The sequence below is a fragment of the Neomonachus schauinslandi genome, chromosome 6 (genome assembly GCF_002201575.2).
Source record: "Neomonachus schauinslandi chromosome 6, ASM220157v2, whole genome shotgun sequence".
Lineage (NCBI taxonomy): Eukaryota > Metazoa > Chordata > Mammalia > Carnivora > Phocidae > Neomonachus > Neomonachus schauinslandi.
In genome coordinates, this window is record NC_058408.1 from 115,465,852 (window position 1) to 115,482,741 (window position 16,890).

Below are 16,890 nucleotides of genomic sequence, written 5' to 3' on the forward strand. Positions count from 1 at the left end.
TCCCCCCCCCTTCATTTTTCCCTTCCTACTATCTTTTTTTTTTTTTTAACACATAATGTATTATTTGTTTCAGAGGTACAGGCCTGTGATTCATCAGTCTTACACAATTCACAGCACTCACCATAGCACATACCCTCCCCCATGTCTATCACCCAGCCACCCCATCCCTCCCTGCCCACCACTCCAGCAACCCTCAGTTTGTTTCCTGAGATTAAGAATTCTTATTTTCATTTTTTAAAGATTTTATTTATTTATTTGAGAGAGAGCACAAGTAGTGGGAAGAGCAGAGGGAGAGAGACAAGCAGACTCCACACTGAGCACAGAGCCAGATGCAGGGCTCGATCTCAGGACTCTGAGATCATGACCTGAGCCAAAATCCAAGAGGCGGATGCTTAACCAGCTGAGCCACCCAGGGGCCCCACCACTGTTATTATTCTAGTCAAGTTTTAGTATCATAAGAAAAAGTAATTTGGGAAGGCAGTATATGAGATAATTCAAAAAAGATTTTCATCAATATCAGTATCCATTAAATGTTCTATTGAGTAGATAATACTCACTCTCTGACTAGTTTAGTCCAAATACTCTTTGGGAATTCTAATGTGTACTTTGCAAAAAACAAACAAAAAGGTTAATTATGCTAAAGTATGGAATCTTCCTTAATATTTCTTTAACATCACAGAAATGTAAATAAATTGTCTTGTAGACTATAATTTTCAGCATTGAAAATTATCCACAACATACTTTTTCAAATATTGAATTATTCTGTAATTAGTGTTCAGACCCTACAAAAGAACATGTTAATATACAATCACATACAAATACTGAGGTGGAAGGAATTTTCTAGTACATTAATGTTTATATTGGAAATTATATTTTCTGCCCCTTTTCAAGATTAATGACTTCCATTCAGAAGCGTTATGAAAGATGCCATGTTAATCACTAAATAATGTTACTCTGGGAACACATTTTAGGAATACACCCCCCCCCAACAGGACAGTAAACTAAATTAAATGTTCTATATTTTTAGACTTAGATATAATTGACATATTCGTTTTGGATGTACAACATAATGATTCAATATTTGTATCTATTGAGAAGTGATCACCATAATGAGTCTTGTTAACATCCATCACCATACATAGTTACAAAATTTTTTTCTTGTGATAAAACTTTTTAAGATCTAGTCTCATAGCACCTTTCAGGTATACAATATTATTAACTCTAGTCCCCATGTTCTATTTTATTTTATATATTTTATGACCTAATTATTTTATAGCTGAGAGTTTTGAACATTTTAACCACCTTCACCCATTTCACCCTTCCACCCCTGCTCACAATATACTTTTAACAAACTACATATAACTGAATGAAGACTGTACTTTGTAGCATTGAGAACAGTCTTCTAGGCCTTAAACCTTAAATTCTTCTGGGCTGATTTCATACTTTTAAAGGGCTCCCTAATGTTATACTTTGCTTCAAGAATAGAGAGCTACTAAAACACTGTTCTAAAGCGAGTGGATTTGATTCCATCTCCTTTTTTTTTTTTTTTAAGATTTTATTTATTTATTTGACAGAGGCACAGCAAGAGAGGGAACACAAGCAGAGCGAGTGGGAGAGGGAGAAGCAGGCTTCCCGCTGAGCAGAGAGCCCGATGAGGGGCTCAATCCCAGGACCCTGGGATCATGACCCAAGCTGAAGGCAGGCACTTAACGACTGAGCTACCCAGGCGCCCTGGATTCCATCTACTTTTAACCATACCTTTACCTATGATTCTGTCAATTTTAGCTAAATACCTAGCATTCAATTTAGAAGTGTGTTTAATTTATTATTAGTAGTAGTTTTTTAATAAAAGAACTTTGTGTCATAATCTTTTGAAGATTCTATTGAATTAGTAACCATTTTTTTTTTATAACCTTCCCCTAAGGTATTCCCATTTGTCAGCAGCACTTAATTTGGAATAACATGGAACTTGAAGATGATTATTGCTTGAATGATTACAAGTGAGTGTAATTACATATTAGCTGTTTTATAGATGCTCAGTATTACAACTCCATATATCAGTGTTTTCCTTCTGAATCTTTATATCATGTCTCTTCTGAATAGTTGTGACCCCTAGATTTAAGCGTAAATCCTGAACCTTACGATATCTAGGCTCCGTACTCCAAACTGCCTGATCCTTATCCTTTGATTATTTGTTTTATCTTTTCATTATTCACACCAAGTTATGTATCCCCTGCCTTTTTAGATCCCCCTCTTTTGAACTTGCCTTGTGCTCTTTTCTTTTAATATTGACCCGTTCCCACTTGACTACTTTCCTTTTTTTTCCATTTTTACAAGAATATTGGGTAAGAATAAAAATCCTAGAAAAGAGCACAGGCAGTAATTTTTCTGACATTAGCTGTAGCAACATTTTTCTAAGGTATGTCTCCTGAGGCAAGGGAAATAAAAGCAAAAATAAACTATTGGGACTACATCAAAATAAAAAGCTTCTGCACAGTGAAGGAAATAATCAATGAAACTAAAAGCAAATTACTGAATGGGAGATGTTTGTAAATGACATATCCAATAAAGGGTTAGTATCCAAAATATATAAAAAACATACAACTCAACACCCCAAAATCAAATGATCCAATTAAAGAACAGATATTTCTCCAAAGAAGACATCCAGATGGTCAACAGACATGAAAAGATGCTCAGTATCACTCATCATCAGGGAAATGCAAATCAAAACTACAGGGAGATGTCACCTCATACCTGTTAGAATGGCTAAAATTAACAACGCAAGAAACAATGGGTGTTGGTAAGGATGTGGGGAAAAAAAGGAATCCTGACTGTTGGTGGGAATGCAGATTGGTGCAGCCACTGTGGAAGACAGTATAGAGGGTCCTCAAAAAATTAAAAATAGAACTACCCTACAATCCAATAATTGCACTATTGGGTATTTATCTAAGAAATACAAAAACACTAATTCAGAGGGATACATGCACCCCTATATTTATAGTGGCATTATCTACAATAGCCAAATTATGGAAGCACCCCAAAGGTCCATTGGTAGATGAATGGATAAAGCAGATGTGGTGTATATATACAATGGAGTATTTTTCAGCCATAAAAAGAATGAAATCTTGCCATTTGCAATGACATGGATGGAGCTAGAGTGTATAATGCTAAGTGAAATAAGTCAGAGCAAGACAAATACCATATAATTTCACTCATATGTAGAATTTAAAAACAAAACAACTGAACAAAGGAAAAAAAAAGGAGAGAAACCAAGAAACAGACTCTTAATTATAGAGAACAAATTGATGGTTACCAGAGAGGAGCTGGGTGGGGGGATGGGTGAAATAGGTGAAGGGGATTAAGAGGACACTTACCATGATGAACACTGAGTAATGCATAGAATTGTTGAATCATTATATTGTACACCTGAAACTAATATAACACTGTTGACTATACTGGAATTAAAATTAAAAACAATGCAAATGACTTTACAAATAAAGGGCTGGTATCCAAGATCTATAAAGAACTTCTCAAACTCAACACCCAAAAGACAAATAATCAAGTAAAAAAATGGGCAGATGACACGAACAGACACTTCTCCAAAGAAGACATACAAATGTCTAACAGGCACATGAAAAAATGTTCATCATCATTAGCCATCAGGGAAATTCAAATCAAAACCACACTGAGATACTACCTTATGCCAGTTAGAATGGCGAAAATTGACACAGCAAGAAACAACAAATGTTGGAGAAGTTGTGGAGAAAGGGGAACCCTCTTACACTGTTGGTGGGAATGCAAGTTGGTACAGCCACTTTGGAAAACAGTGTGGAGGTTCCTCAAAAATTTAAAAAGAGAGCTACCCTATGACCCAGCAATTGCACTGCTGGGTATTTACCCCAAAGACACAGATGTAGTGAAAAGAAGGGCCATATGCACCCCAATGTTCACAGCAGCAGTGTCCGCAACAGCCAAACTGTGGAAAGAGCTGAGATGCCCTTCAACAGATGAATGGATAAAGAAGATGTGGTCCATATATACAATGGAATATTGCTCAGCCATCAGAAAGGATGAATACCCAACTTTTACATCAACATGGTTGGGACTGCAGGAGATTATGCTAAGTGAAATAAGTCAAGCAGAGAAGTTCAATTATCATATGGTTTCACTTATTTGTGGAACATAAGGAATAGCATGGAGGACATTAGGAGAAGGAACGGAAAAATGAAGGGAGGCGGAAATTGGAGGGAGAGATGAACCATGAGAGACTATGGACTCTGAGAAACAAACTGAGGGGTTTAGAGGGGCGGAGGACTGGGGGGCTGCGCTAGCCCGGTGATGGGTATTAAGGAGGGCACGTACTGCATGGAGCACTGGGCGTTATACAAAAACAATGAATCGTGGATCACTACATCAAAAACTAATGATGTATGGTAACTAACATAACATAATAAAATAAAATTAAAAAATAAAATAAAATTAAAAACAATAAAAAAGTAAAACATAAATAAAATACACTTGATAAAGACAAAAAAAGAGTATTGGGTAAGAGAGTTTTGCTCTTCACCAAGTCTTTCATTTTTCACCAAGTCCTCCTTCTATTACTAAGTGACACTGTGTGCACCAGTGATTGCAGATATACTATTTGATTTTCATCTTTCTTTCTCTCCTCTGTCATACACTTCCCCACTCTTTTCTTAAGAACAAAAGGGTCGGAGGCAATGTAAAATATCTGGAAGAGCACTGGGATTTGGGAGATCTTGTAGGTCTTGTAGATTTGGTATTTTTCTATTTTTTATTGAATAGATTTGTTTTCTAACACTTTGGGTGTTGGACAAACTTCTTTTTTTCTTAGGGCTTTTTCTTTACACGTGAAATGAAGAGGCTAAACTGAGGTATCATGTCGTATTTAAAGCTTATGAGAACCTACTCACTTTTTCATTACTTGTACAAGTAATTAAGTTAACATTTTATATTTATGCATATTGCTTTATCTTCTTTATATTATAGAGGGTAAGTACTATGCCTGATAAACTAGCACTTAATTATGTATATGTCTAACACCGGATGCACTTTGATAATGATGGTTTTTCTGTTAACAGCATATCAGAAGGTTGTACCTTGAAGTTGGTATTGGCTATGCGTGGTGGACCTATAAATGCTAGAAGAGGTAGGCGTTTGTTAAAATCATGTACATTAAAGCAATTTGACAATAATAATTTTCAAGCCAGGTGGTATTTTTATAGTCTCAAGTTTTAATCAGGTTCTCTTTCTGCTATTAGGTCTTAGAACAACATTTGTTTTTCTAAGCACTGTTCTTTAAAGCATAAATGTGCAGAAGGAACTCATATTTCAGAAAAATTTCCTGATTCCTGATTCAATCCAGGGATATTTAAAAATAAACCTCACCAGTAGAAGGAAAGGAAATGAATAACATTGTGTAAATATGTTGTTATCATTATGTTTAAGTTCATACCAGTTTGTTGCTTTTTTGGCTCACTGAGTCTTCAACTCTGGATGTAATGATTGTTACAGAAAATTCTAAAGTTGGCTGTTAGCCTGGTTTGTAATGCATTTGGGTTTCATAGATATTATTGTGCCCCTTCCTTTTTCAGAATGTGGGCAGTCTCTAGGGGTCTTTCGTTCATTTAACAAATATATTTTAGGTATCCACTACATGTTCAATACAGTGTTCCATGGAAGAAAAAGTTTCTGCTTACTGACAGTGCCCACAATAAAGATGTAAAGATTTGATGTCATATCAGGCAGTTGCAAGTGCTATGGAGGAAATAGGGGAGTGTGACAGTGTTTGTGGAAGTAGGATACTAGGAGGATGATTGTGGAAGAGCCTTGAAAAAGATGATGTGAGCAGAGACTTGATTAACAACAGAGTTCTAAGCACGGGAAAAACTGGGAGTGTTCACATTGGTTCCTGATTCAGGTATGTCAGTCACATGAATCTCCACCAAGAAGAGGGATCCTTAGACTGCTCAGAGCAGTCCTGCTCCGTGGGCCTCATTTGGGGAAGGGCTTCATATTTGTTTGATCCTTTACTGACCAGAAGACTAAGGTTAAGTATTGATTACACTGCTGATTTATTTTTTCCACAAGTCAAATTTTATCTCTGTATTTCATAATTTTGGTTAGAAAAATGGGGCTTATTATCATCTTTTTCCTAGCTACTTCAGGAGGATTTTGTGAGATGTATTACTTTAGTTGTTGAACTGTTTTGGATAGGTTAGAAAAAAAGCAAAGGTAGTAATGTTAGAATTGGTTAACTAGCACTCCTAATATCAGAAATTCTATAAATTGGACTTATAAAATTGTCCTATGTGACATAAGGTGATGTTTATAGTAGCAAGTCTGAGGGTAGTGTAAGAACCCTAAAGTGTTTAAGATTTTATTTATTTGTCAGAGAGAGAGAGAGCACAAGCATGGGGAGTGGCAGGCAAAGGGAGAGGGAGAAGCAGTCTTCCCACTGAGCAAGGAGCCCAATCTGGGACTCAGTCCCAGGACCCTGGAATCATGACCTGAGCTGAAGGCAGATGCTTAACCGACTGAGCCACCCAGGCATCCCAAGAAACTTAAAGTGTTTACAGAGTCATTATGATAAGATGGAATTATGCAGTGTTTAATAACATGTAAATTCCACTGTTAGAAAATTTTGAAAGTTGGTTATGTGTGTATAGTATTGTCTTTAAACCAGGTTATTTTATCAGAACATCTACTTTTCTTACTGGGACCAGAATTATTTTATGTTTATGAGGAGAAATGTAAGTGCTATAGATTTTTTTTTAATTTTTAAAGATTTTATTTATTCATTTGAGAGAGAGCATGAGCAGGGAGAGGTAGATGGCGAGGGAGAGGCAGACTTCCCCACTAAGCAGGGAGCCTGACCTGGGGCTCAGTCCCAGGACCCCACGATCATGACCTGAGCTGAAAGGCAGACGCTCAGCCAACTGAGCCACCCAGATGCCCCAAGTGCTATAGATTTTGAGTTAAAAATATATGCGTGGGAGTTTTTTTGGGGGGTTTTTTGTTTGTTTGTTTTTTACTTTTTGAGAAATGAAAATAAAAGGCATCGCTATCCTTCGGTAGCTGAAGCTTTGTAATACCTTTTTTCCCTACAGCTTTCTATGCCTTGTTTGTAAATTGAAAAATCAGCAAGGAGAACTTGTCTTTTTTAATATTTTAATTATATATTTAATAATTTTGCCTTTATTGAATCAACTTCTTTAAAGTTAAAAGCTTGCTGTTGTCTCCATACATCATTGAAATCCTTGTGAAGATTAAAAACTATGCCCAGATCTAGAACTTTTCCATGTTGTATTTGAGAAACCATATTTTTTGGTTATTTAGTTTTACTTGAAAATTATGGTTTAGAAAATACCATGAGTTCACTAATATTTAGCTTTTAAAATTGTTTTTGAATTAATCATTATCAAAACAGCATCCTTTCTAAAACGAAATTTTATTTTAAGGTATGTATACAGTGTGTTATACCTGATGAAATCAAAGTGGTTTTTCTGTTATGAAAAGGTGTGTGCATATACCACATAAGCTGCATATATATATTCAGTCCCAGTGCCTCCTCAAGTAAGGCACACCATGTTGATTTAGGTAAGGCTTTCACACAGCTTTAGTAATGGCAGCAACATAGATTTTATTTCTTTTTAAGGTAATGTGGAATGTGTAGCGTTAACTTAAAAATGGTAAGAACTTGTTTTAAACATGTCTCTTAACATTTGCACATTTTGTGCCTATCAAAGAGTTGGTCAAAACATCCAAATATTTTTATAAAATAAGCTAAATATTATTATATTTCTAATTTTTCTGTTTTAGTGGTGGTGGTATTGGATTAGGATTTGGGAACATTTTTAATGTTTTTCCCTTGTTACTTTCAGTTTAATATTTCTTAGTGCTGTAACTTTTTTAAAGGTCAGCACAGCACTGGGATTCTGTTAATAAATAATAAGCTACTTGTATCAAAGGAAATTTGAGAAATCGTTGCCTCTTTTAGGAAAGAGCAAATGTTTCTGCAGCTTGACATGAGAGTTTTTGGGAGTGAATTTTTTTTCCTGTAATCATTACTTAAGTCTGGGTCAGAGTCTTTTAGAACATTTGCCCTATGAGCCAGCAATCTCTTGAGGCCCTTCCCCCGGCAGGAGCAGAATCTGTGGCTGCTGTGGACAAGATGATGGCTGCAATACCAAACCTGAGGACCACTCCAGGCCAGAAGAGCCTATAGTAATGGGGGGCTTTGCCCCAGGCCTTGTGCTCTGACTGGACACATGGGTACATACCAGGACAGTTGGAATCCTGGGAGGATGCTTTCAAGAAACAACATACTGACCATTGCACACATGGCAGTTTTAGTACACTCAGGGGCCCCCTTGTATTCTGAATTGTTGTATACTTTTAATTACCTAACTTGATGTCAAGAAACAGCTCTAAGAAGAACGTAAAACCAGAATCAAAGAAGAATCTAAAACCAGAAAGAAAAAAGAGATTCACTTGCTTCTAATTTCCAATATATGTCTCCCAATTATGTGTATGTGTCTTTTTTTAAAATCTAAAGTAAGTGGAATTTATATTGCTTTTAAATTATTGATGTAACCAATATTGGAAAATATAGGAAGTAGATGTGTGAGGTGAAAACAGTCATAGGTAATTATGTCATAGAATCAGCAAATATACAGACTCTAGTGGCACAGGAAAATACTGATGTATTTAGTTAAGCTGTGTCTTTGTATGTAATAACATAATAATGCATTCCATTTCTTTCATGTTAGTACAACATAGGGAATGCTGTATTAACTATAAAAAGACCAGAAACTTAAAGACTTGTTCTAATTCAGCACATTATATCCTGTCACTGTACCAACATGCATAAAACTTGATATAAATTGAAAGCTTGTTTATCAATTTTTCCATTTGTAGTTCCTATGGAAGATCCACTTAGGGAGATGGCTGAGTACATGGATTCCAGTCGAGATGAGGTCTGGGAGAAGACCTCCTGCAACAAACAAGTTACATTTTTGGTATACCGAGAAGGAGATCAATTGAATTTCTTTCGTGTGGTAGATAGGGGAGATGGCACTTTAACACCATTATCTGAATCTTTAAGGTAAATAGGTTTTCATTTGCATGTCTCACTTAGAAAAGGAGAACACTGTATGATATACTCCATAAACCTTAATGTTTACTTTGTGTTGTCAAAATAATCTTATATTCACAAGACTGGCTAAATTTCATGCGTTCTCCCCACTCCCCTGCCCCAGATATATAATTCTGAAATTGTCCTTCATATGATTGATATTTAGAGAGTAATTTATAAAACTGAAATTTCTTTATGGAGTAGGATTTTTATATAAAAGTTTTATTTCTGTACTTTATGAAACTCTAAGATGCTGACTTGATTAGAGAGTCTTGTTATAATATTGTGTTATTGTCCAACATTGGCATAATAGGGTTGAACCTAGAGTTGCTGTTTTTTGTTTTTTTTTTTTCAAAATTTAACTCTACTGCTTAAAGGCAGATAAATCTCTTTACCTTTCTGGTCTTGTTTTCCTACTCTGTAAAAGGAAGAGGAGTTGTTAAATTGATTCTAAACTCAGAAGGAAACAACTTTAAAGGTACTTAGCTAGGCAATAGAACAATTAGGAAATAAGACAAGGTCATCTGTAAGTTTCTGTATACTCTGTCTTACTTGGATTCTTTATTGACTTTTGCTTTAAGCCACTAAACCCTTAATGAACTTTTTAGCCAGTCTGTACACTAGTACTGACTTACAAAGATGATTGTCCCTCCCTTTATGGAGCGTGCAATCTGCTCTAACTAGTACCTATAATATATTCTTGCCAATTGTTATAAAAAGACATCAACATCTCTGGAAAACCAGATAAGAAGGCCTTCATTTTGCCTGAAAGGTGGAGAGTTAGGGACAAACTCTGAGAAGAAGGGACCTTAAAAGGGGAGTAGGAGTTTTCCAAGCAGACCAAGGAAGTATTGATACCTTTCCTTCCTTGGTCTGCTGTATTACAGGTAACTAAATTTAATCAGATTAGTTGTGGGGTTTTTTGGTATAAGTTATTTATATAATGGTATAAGTTCTTTATATATTTTGGATACTAACCCCTCATTGTTTATATCATTTGCAAATATCTTCTCCCATTCAGTAGGTTGCCTTTTCATTTTGTCGAAGGTTTCCTTTGCTGTACAAAAGCTTTTTTTTTTTTTTTTAAGACTTTTCATTTATTTATATGACACAGAGAGAGAAATAGAGAGAGAGCACAAGCAGGGGGAGCAGCAGGCAGGCAGAGGGAGAGGGAAAAGCAGGCTCCCCGTGGAGCAAGGAGCCCAATGTGGGGCTTGATCCCAGGACCCTGGGATCATGACCTGAGCCGAAGGCAGATGCTTAACCGACTGAGCCACCCAGGTGCCCCTGTACAAAAGCTTTTTATTTTAAAATAGTATAGTCCCAATAGTTTATTTTTGCTTTTGTTTCCCTTGCCAGAGGAGACATATTTAGAAAAATTTTGCTAAGGGAAATAACAAAGAAATTACTGCCTGTGTTTTCGTCTAGGAGTTTTATGGTTTCAGGTCTCACATTTAGGTCTTTAACTCATTTTGAGTTTATTTTTGTGTATAGTATAAGAAAGTGGTCTAGTTTAATTATTTTTTGCATGTAGCTGTCTAATTTTTCTAGCATCACTTATTGAAGAGACTGTCTTTTCCCCCGTTGTATATTTTTGCCTCCTTTGTTGTAGATTCCTTGACCATATAAGCATGGGTTTACTTCTGGGCTCTGTTCTAGTCCATTAATCTATGTGTCTATTTCTGTGTTGGTACCATACTGTTTTGATTATTACAGCTTTGTAATATATCTTGAAATCTGAGACTGTGATACCTCCAGCTTTGTTCTTCTTTCTCAAGATTGCTTTGGCTATTTGGGGGTCCTTTGGTGGTACAAGTGACTAAATTCAATCCCACAATATATAAAGCTAGTAGAAAAAATAACTTGTAGTCTGGAGAACAGTTTCTGTGGCTCGGGAGTCTAGTCACAGTTTAGCTGGGTGCTCTGCTCAGGGTCTCCAAAAGCTGCAGTTGAGGTGTTGGCAAAGATGCGCTCTTATGTGGAGGCTTGATAGAATCTACTTCCAAGCTCATTCATATTGTTGGCATAATTCATTTCCTGGCAGTTGTATGACTGAGGACCCTGGGTTTTTTTCTGGCTTTTTCCTAAAGGCTGCCCTCAGCTCCCTTTTGATTAACTCAAAATCAAGTGATTTGGGGCCTAAATTACATCTGAAAAATCACTTTTACCATATTGTGGTGACTAAAAACAAGTCCTAGGTCATTTTTACACTCAAGTGTAGGGGAGTGTACAGGCTATGAGCACCAGGGATCGGGAATCATGGGGATTTCTTTAGATTCTGCCCACCACAAGTTATGTGGAAGAAGGATTAGACTCATTTTTTGAGAGCTGACTATGGCAAATGGGTGTTGACTGTTGACTCTAACTTGTTACGATCTGGTTACTACAAAGTGTAGTAGTAACCATATAGTAACTACAACCATGTAGGCCAGAGGTAGAGAAGAGGGAGTAATCAGGGCTGCAGCCTTAATCCAGAGCCTCTTACTTGGACCATGAATAGAATTTTTTCATACCAGTCTCCCCATGTGCTAGCTCATTGTTGTTTTGGTTTCCTTCCTTCGAACATCCTCTTTTGGTTCCCTTTTCCTAGAGAAAATCTAAGTCCCTTAGCTTTGCTTGTAAGGCCCTTTACAACCTGTCATTGTCCATTTTTGAGCTCTCCTTCATTATGTCATGTTTTTGTACATCTTTTACCCTTTGCTTGAAATGTCATTTTCTTCTTTTACCTCAATTTCTCCTCAGCCAGCTTCTATTTAAGACATAGCCCAAGTGTTGCGGAGGATTTCAATTAAAATTGTATTGTTCCTCTCAAGGTATTTTTTTTTTAACTTTTCTCTTCCTTTCTTTTCACCTACCAGAATTGGACAAGGGATAGGGGTGGGTGAGAAAGGAGAGTAGAAAACTTTTTCTGGCCATACCTTGAATGACATTTATCTTGACTGTTGTAGGAGAGGCTTTCTTACTCTGTAATAGGGGGCAGCAAATTTTTTTTGGAAAGGGCCAAGTAGTACCTATTTTAGGATTTTCAGGCCAAGAGATAAAATCAAAGGTCCTGTGTAGGTACTTACGTAACAAGAGAGAAGAATTTCCACATAATTTTTACTGTCAAAATTCAAAATATAATAATAATAATTGAGGGGCACCTGGTGGCTCAGTTGGTTAAGCACCCAACTCTTGATTTGGGCTCAGGTCATGATCTCAGCATTTTGAGATCGAGCCCCATGTTGGGCTCCAGGCTGGGCATGGAGCCTGCTTAAGATTCTCTCTCTCCCTCTCTCCACCTCTCGTGTGCGTGTGCGCGGGTGCAGGTTTACATGCACTCTCTCTTAAAAAAATTTAAAAAATAATAATTGAGGACCTGTGTGTGTGTGTGTGTATAATTTGGATCCATGAAAGAGGAGAATTGAATGCTTTTTGGGGGGTAATATTTTACTTGAGGTTGCAAGCTAGTGTTGCTTGTCAAATTTGCAAAATCAGTTGCAAAAGTTCATCTGTTAGTATGGATCTGTAATGAGATTTTATGTATTTTATCTTTGAAAGTTTTTTTTCACACAGATGTTGCCATGTACTGATACCAGTCCATAAGCATATGATTTTAATTGAGCATATTCATTGCTTGGAAGGCATTTATAGAATTCTGTTACAGTGTCCTCTTGCCATTTGCCTTTAACATGGCATTACATTGCATATTAATCACATCAGGATAGGTGGAGCTCCTCAATTGCGCATTTAAATAGATTTTGAAATATGGAAATTTCCTTTAACTTGCTACAAGGTTTGAAAACACTGCTGGGAATTTAGAAAATATGCCCCTGTAAATTTGTGTGGGAATGTTCTTGCTTTTTAACTTTTGAAAGCATGCTATTGCATGTTATTCAAAGTAATATTGGTGTCATCACAATGACATTACTGCAGTATAAGTTTCTCATAGGAGCACTGTTTTGCCTTATAATTTTAGGTAGAATTCAGTAAGAAACATTAAGTCCACAGCAAAAACTAATTTTCAAAGGCATTCAGGTGAAGGTGTTTCTTCTTGTTGAGAAAAATTCAATGTTAGCCCTGAGCTTTAAAGAATCATAATAAAACTATTATAGTCAAGACATTGAACTGACAGCTAAGTCCATGAACCAAAAAAGTTTACTGTTGACACTACTGGTTTAAGAATACATGATAAATTCAAATATTTACCCCTGAATACCTACTGATGAATAATACAGTGAGTAACCATAGCCTTTTAACACCTTAGGTTTTCATTAGCTTTGTAAATTTGTCCAACTTGTTTTTTTTTCTGTTCCACACGTATTTTTACTCTATCACTTGTAGGAGATTTCACTTCAAGTTTACTGAATTAGTGTTTTAGCGACTCTTGAAAATCTTCTTACCTGTAGTTGTTTCATGCAGACTATTCATAGGGGCTTCATTCTTCACTAACTTCAAAGTTGGTATTGATGCCTTGATAAACAAAAACAACTGAACGGTACCAATAACTTATGTCGAGTCATCAAAAGCCAAGGAACAGAACTCCAAATCATTGCCTTATTGTTTAGTTGACTATTGTTGTTGCTTCCACTGTTACCAATTCTTCAAGAAATTGTTCTTGCCAAAGGGGTAGTCTTCATTTAAACAAGTTTATTTTCTCTGGACACATTTCTTCAATTGCTGTGATCAAGCATAGTTTAATTAATTCACTGTTGGCAAACAGATTTTCTTACTTGCTAGTAAATTAGCCCCTCAGAAACTTATTTTGGTTGCAGTTTCATTTTCATTTTTTCTTTTTGTGAAGAAATTCTACTTTGATGAGATGCCATTTTAAATTTTTGCAGTTTTTCTGACACTTTCTTGCAAGTTGGGCATAGTGTGATAAGTTCTTAGTCTGGTAGTGTCCAGATAAGTGGTTTTTCTTTAGCACAGCCACAGCGTCATTGCATAATGAACACAATACTTTGCCATGTAATCGCACGTAATTGACGGTGAAACAATCCACTCTCTACTGTGCCTTAAACCTGCGGCATTCGAAGTTCACGCTCTTGTTCTGACACATTAGGATTGTGTGTGTGTGTCAGTGTCGTGGTATGATGATACACATGGCACTCAAAATGCTGTGGAATTAAGATTGTGCCAGTGTGCTTTGTAGTGTGCCAAGCCGAAGTGCAGAGCGGTGAGATGGCCACATACAATTCTAATGTGGCTGCTCAGCTCTACCATTGCAGTGCCAAAGCCACCACCTGTAACACGTGATCCAGTGAGGGTGGCAGTGTTCAATCAAACTTTTTATTTATGGACACAAATATGAATTGGATATAATTTAACATTATGAAATATTATTTTGATTTTTTTCAACTATTTAGAAGTGTCAAAACCATTCTTGTGGACCACACAAAAGTAAGTGGTAGAATGAACTTGGCCTGTGGCCATAGTTTACCAACTCGTGCTCTAGGGAGGAAGCAGGGAGAATGAGTGCTAATTTAACTCATTCTGGTACAAAATCTAGTACCAGTCATTTTTAGTCTTAAATCTTTATACTTAATCATGCCACCTTACTGCTGGTTTAAGTGGGAAGCAATAAAAGGAGGCAATGCAAGACAATTTTAATTAAATGGTAACTTGTCTGTGGAAGTCACGTAAGTACTTGGCTTCTGGATGAATAATATTCATGTTGGAGTAAATATTCATTTGCCCATCTTTTGTTCTTTAATCACATTATTAGATTAAAAGATTTAGAAAAAGTTAAATACAGCATTCAAGAAAATATCTAGAAACTTAAAATATTTAGAACATTTAAATATGAAAAAAGATACTTATGGATTAAGTTTATAAATTACTACATTATCCTAGTCTAGTTACATTTTTCCATTTTGAAAAAAATTGGTTTTTAACTGATCTCCTAAATCTGTTCTGTGAGAGAAAACACAGTAATGTGGTTCTTTGAAAAAAATTAGGTGGATTTAAAAGCATGTTTTTACCCTCAAAAATACATCCGTTGAAATAGTTATCATGATTGTACTTTAAAAAATACACATATGTACATACACGTGTGCATGCAAGCACATGCACACAGACATACTGTTTTCCATGGGAAAACATTAAAGGGCCAGTTTTTTATGACAAGAAAGTTGAGTCAGAAACCTCTTTCGGTATTCAGTATGGGTATGTAAAGTTAAAATAACCATAGGATGTATGAGAGAAGTACTTAAAATACTGCAAGGTGACCAAGGATAGAATATACTAGAGTCATTCCTTTCAACTCCAAGGGTGAAGTGGCAAAAGTCTCCACTCATCCCTCCTTTTCAGGTACAAGAGCCCTCACATACTGTAAGTTCTATCACTTATTTGGGTTCACAAGCATAATGCAGTAAAGTCTGTTGTTTGATGCCTGAGGGAGCAACAGGAAATAGTATAAAGAGTAGACTTTGGAGGCAGGGGATTTGAATCTTAAGTCCACCATTTACAGGTTTAGTAAAACCTCTCTCAACTCCGTCTCTTCATTTATAAAATGAGATATAATATCACCTTACATAGTTTTTATGAGGATTAGAAATAGCGTGTAAAAAGTATCTAGCAGAGTAACATTCAGTAAATGATAGCAATATTAATTTAGTGTTGTTCCCATTGTGTCAATTTTCATATCGTGGTAGGCATCTACAGTAGGTACAAGTGATGGTCACAAGTCAAACACGAGGGACTAAACTGCTTATGGAGACATATTTCCGCTGTCATTCCTTCTGATGCCCGTACCTGCTATGCACGTAGTTCATCTGTGATTTCAAAATGTCATCATTTTCACCATGTAGAGTTTTAAGAATGGGGCTATCCATTATGTGCTTTGCCTTTGTGTGGTGGTAGTATGTGCTTCAGAAGTGGTATGGAATATGCCCTTCTTATTTAAGGTTATCCTAAATTATTTCCATTTCTTACAACCATATAGAACAGGAACTTTTGTTAACCCTCATACATTAGCAGAGATACATACTTTAGTTTTTCTGTAAGTAAATCAGACGTGGTGATCAATACTTATTCTTAGTCTGCTCTATTTAAAATCTTAGTCATTCTACAAATATGCTGAACTTGTGTTTATTCTAAACCTTTACCATTGTAATTTTACTGTTACTGAAAAAGCTGAGTGAAATTTCACTAATGTTTATGTTTAGTTCAACATTTATTGGCTATGCACCAAGCACTGTGCCAGACACTGAGACTAAGAAGATGAATAAGGCCTAATATCTGCTTTCATCTTGCTTACATATGGGGGGAGTGAGAAGGAAAGATAGACATATATGAGGAATTCTTAATCTCAGGAAACAAACTGAGGGTTGCTGGAGTGGGGGGTGGGGTGGGAAGGATGGGGTGACTGGGTGATAGACACTGGGGAGGGTATGTGCTCTGGTAAGCGCTGTGAATTGTGCAAGACTGTTGAATCTCAGATCTGTACCTCTGAAACAAATAATGCAATATATGTTAAGAAAAAAAAAAAGAAGAAGAAGAAGGTAGCGGGAGGGGAAGAATGAAGCGGGGGAAATCGGAGGGGTAGACGAACCATGAGAGACGATGGACTCTGAAAAACAAACAGGGTTCTAGAGGGGAGGGGGGTGGGAGGATGGGTTAGCCTGGTGGTGGGTATTGAGGAGGGCACATTCTGCATGGAGCACTGGGTGTTATGCACAAACAATGAATCATGGAACACTTCATCTAAAACTAATGATGTAATGTATGGGGATTAACATAAGAATAAAAAA

The 16,890-nt window shown here is 36.5% G+C and overlaps 1 protein-coding gene across 1 annotated transcript in view; it reads left to right on the plus strand.

Annotated features, from left to right (window-relative positions):
• The window catches only part of ZFAND4 (zinc finger AN1-type containing 4), an 82,868-nt gene that overhangs the window by 35,170 nt on the left and 30,808 nt on the right, over positions 1–16,890 (plus strand). The window contains exons 3-5 of the mRNA XM_021699797.1: positions 1,925–2,000; positions 5,103–5,170; positions 8,941–9,127. Of these exons, the coding sequence (XP_021555472.1) occupies positions 1,925–2,000; positions 5,103–5,170; positions 8,941–9,127 (331 nt within the window). The remainder of the gene's footprint in view (positions 1–1,924; positions 2,001–5,102; positions 5,171–8,940; positions 9,128–16,890) is intronic.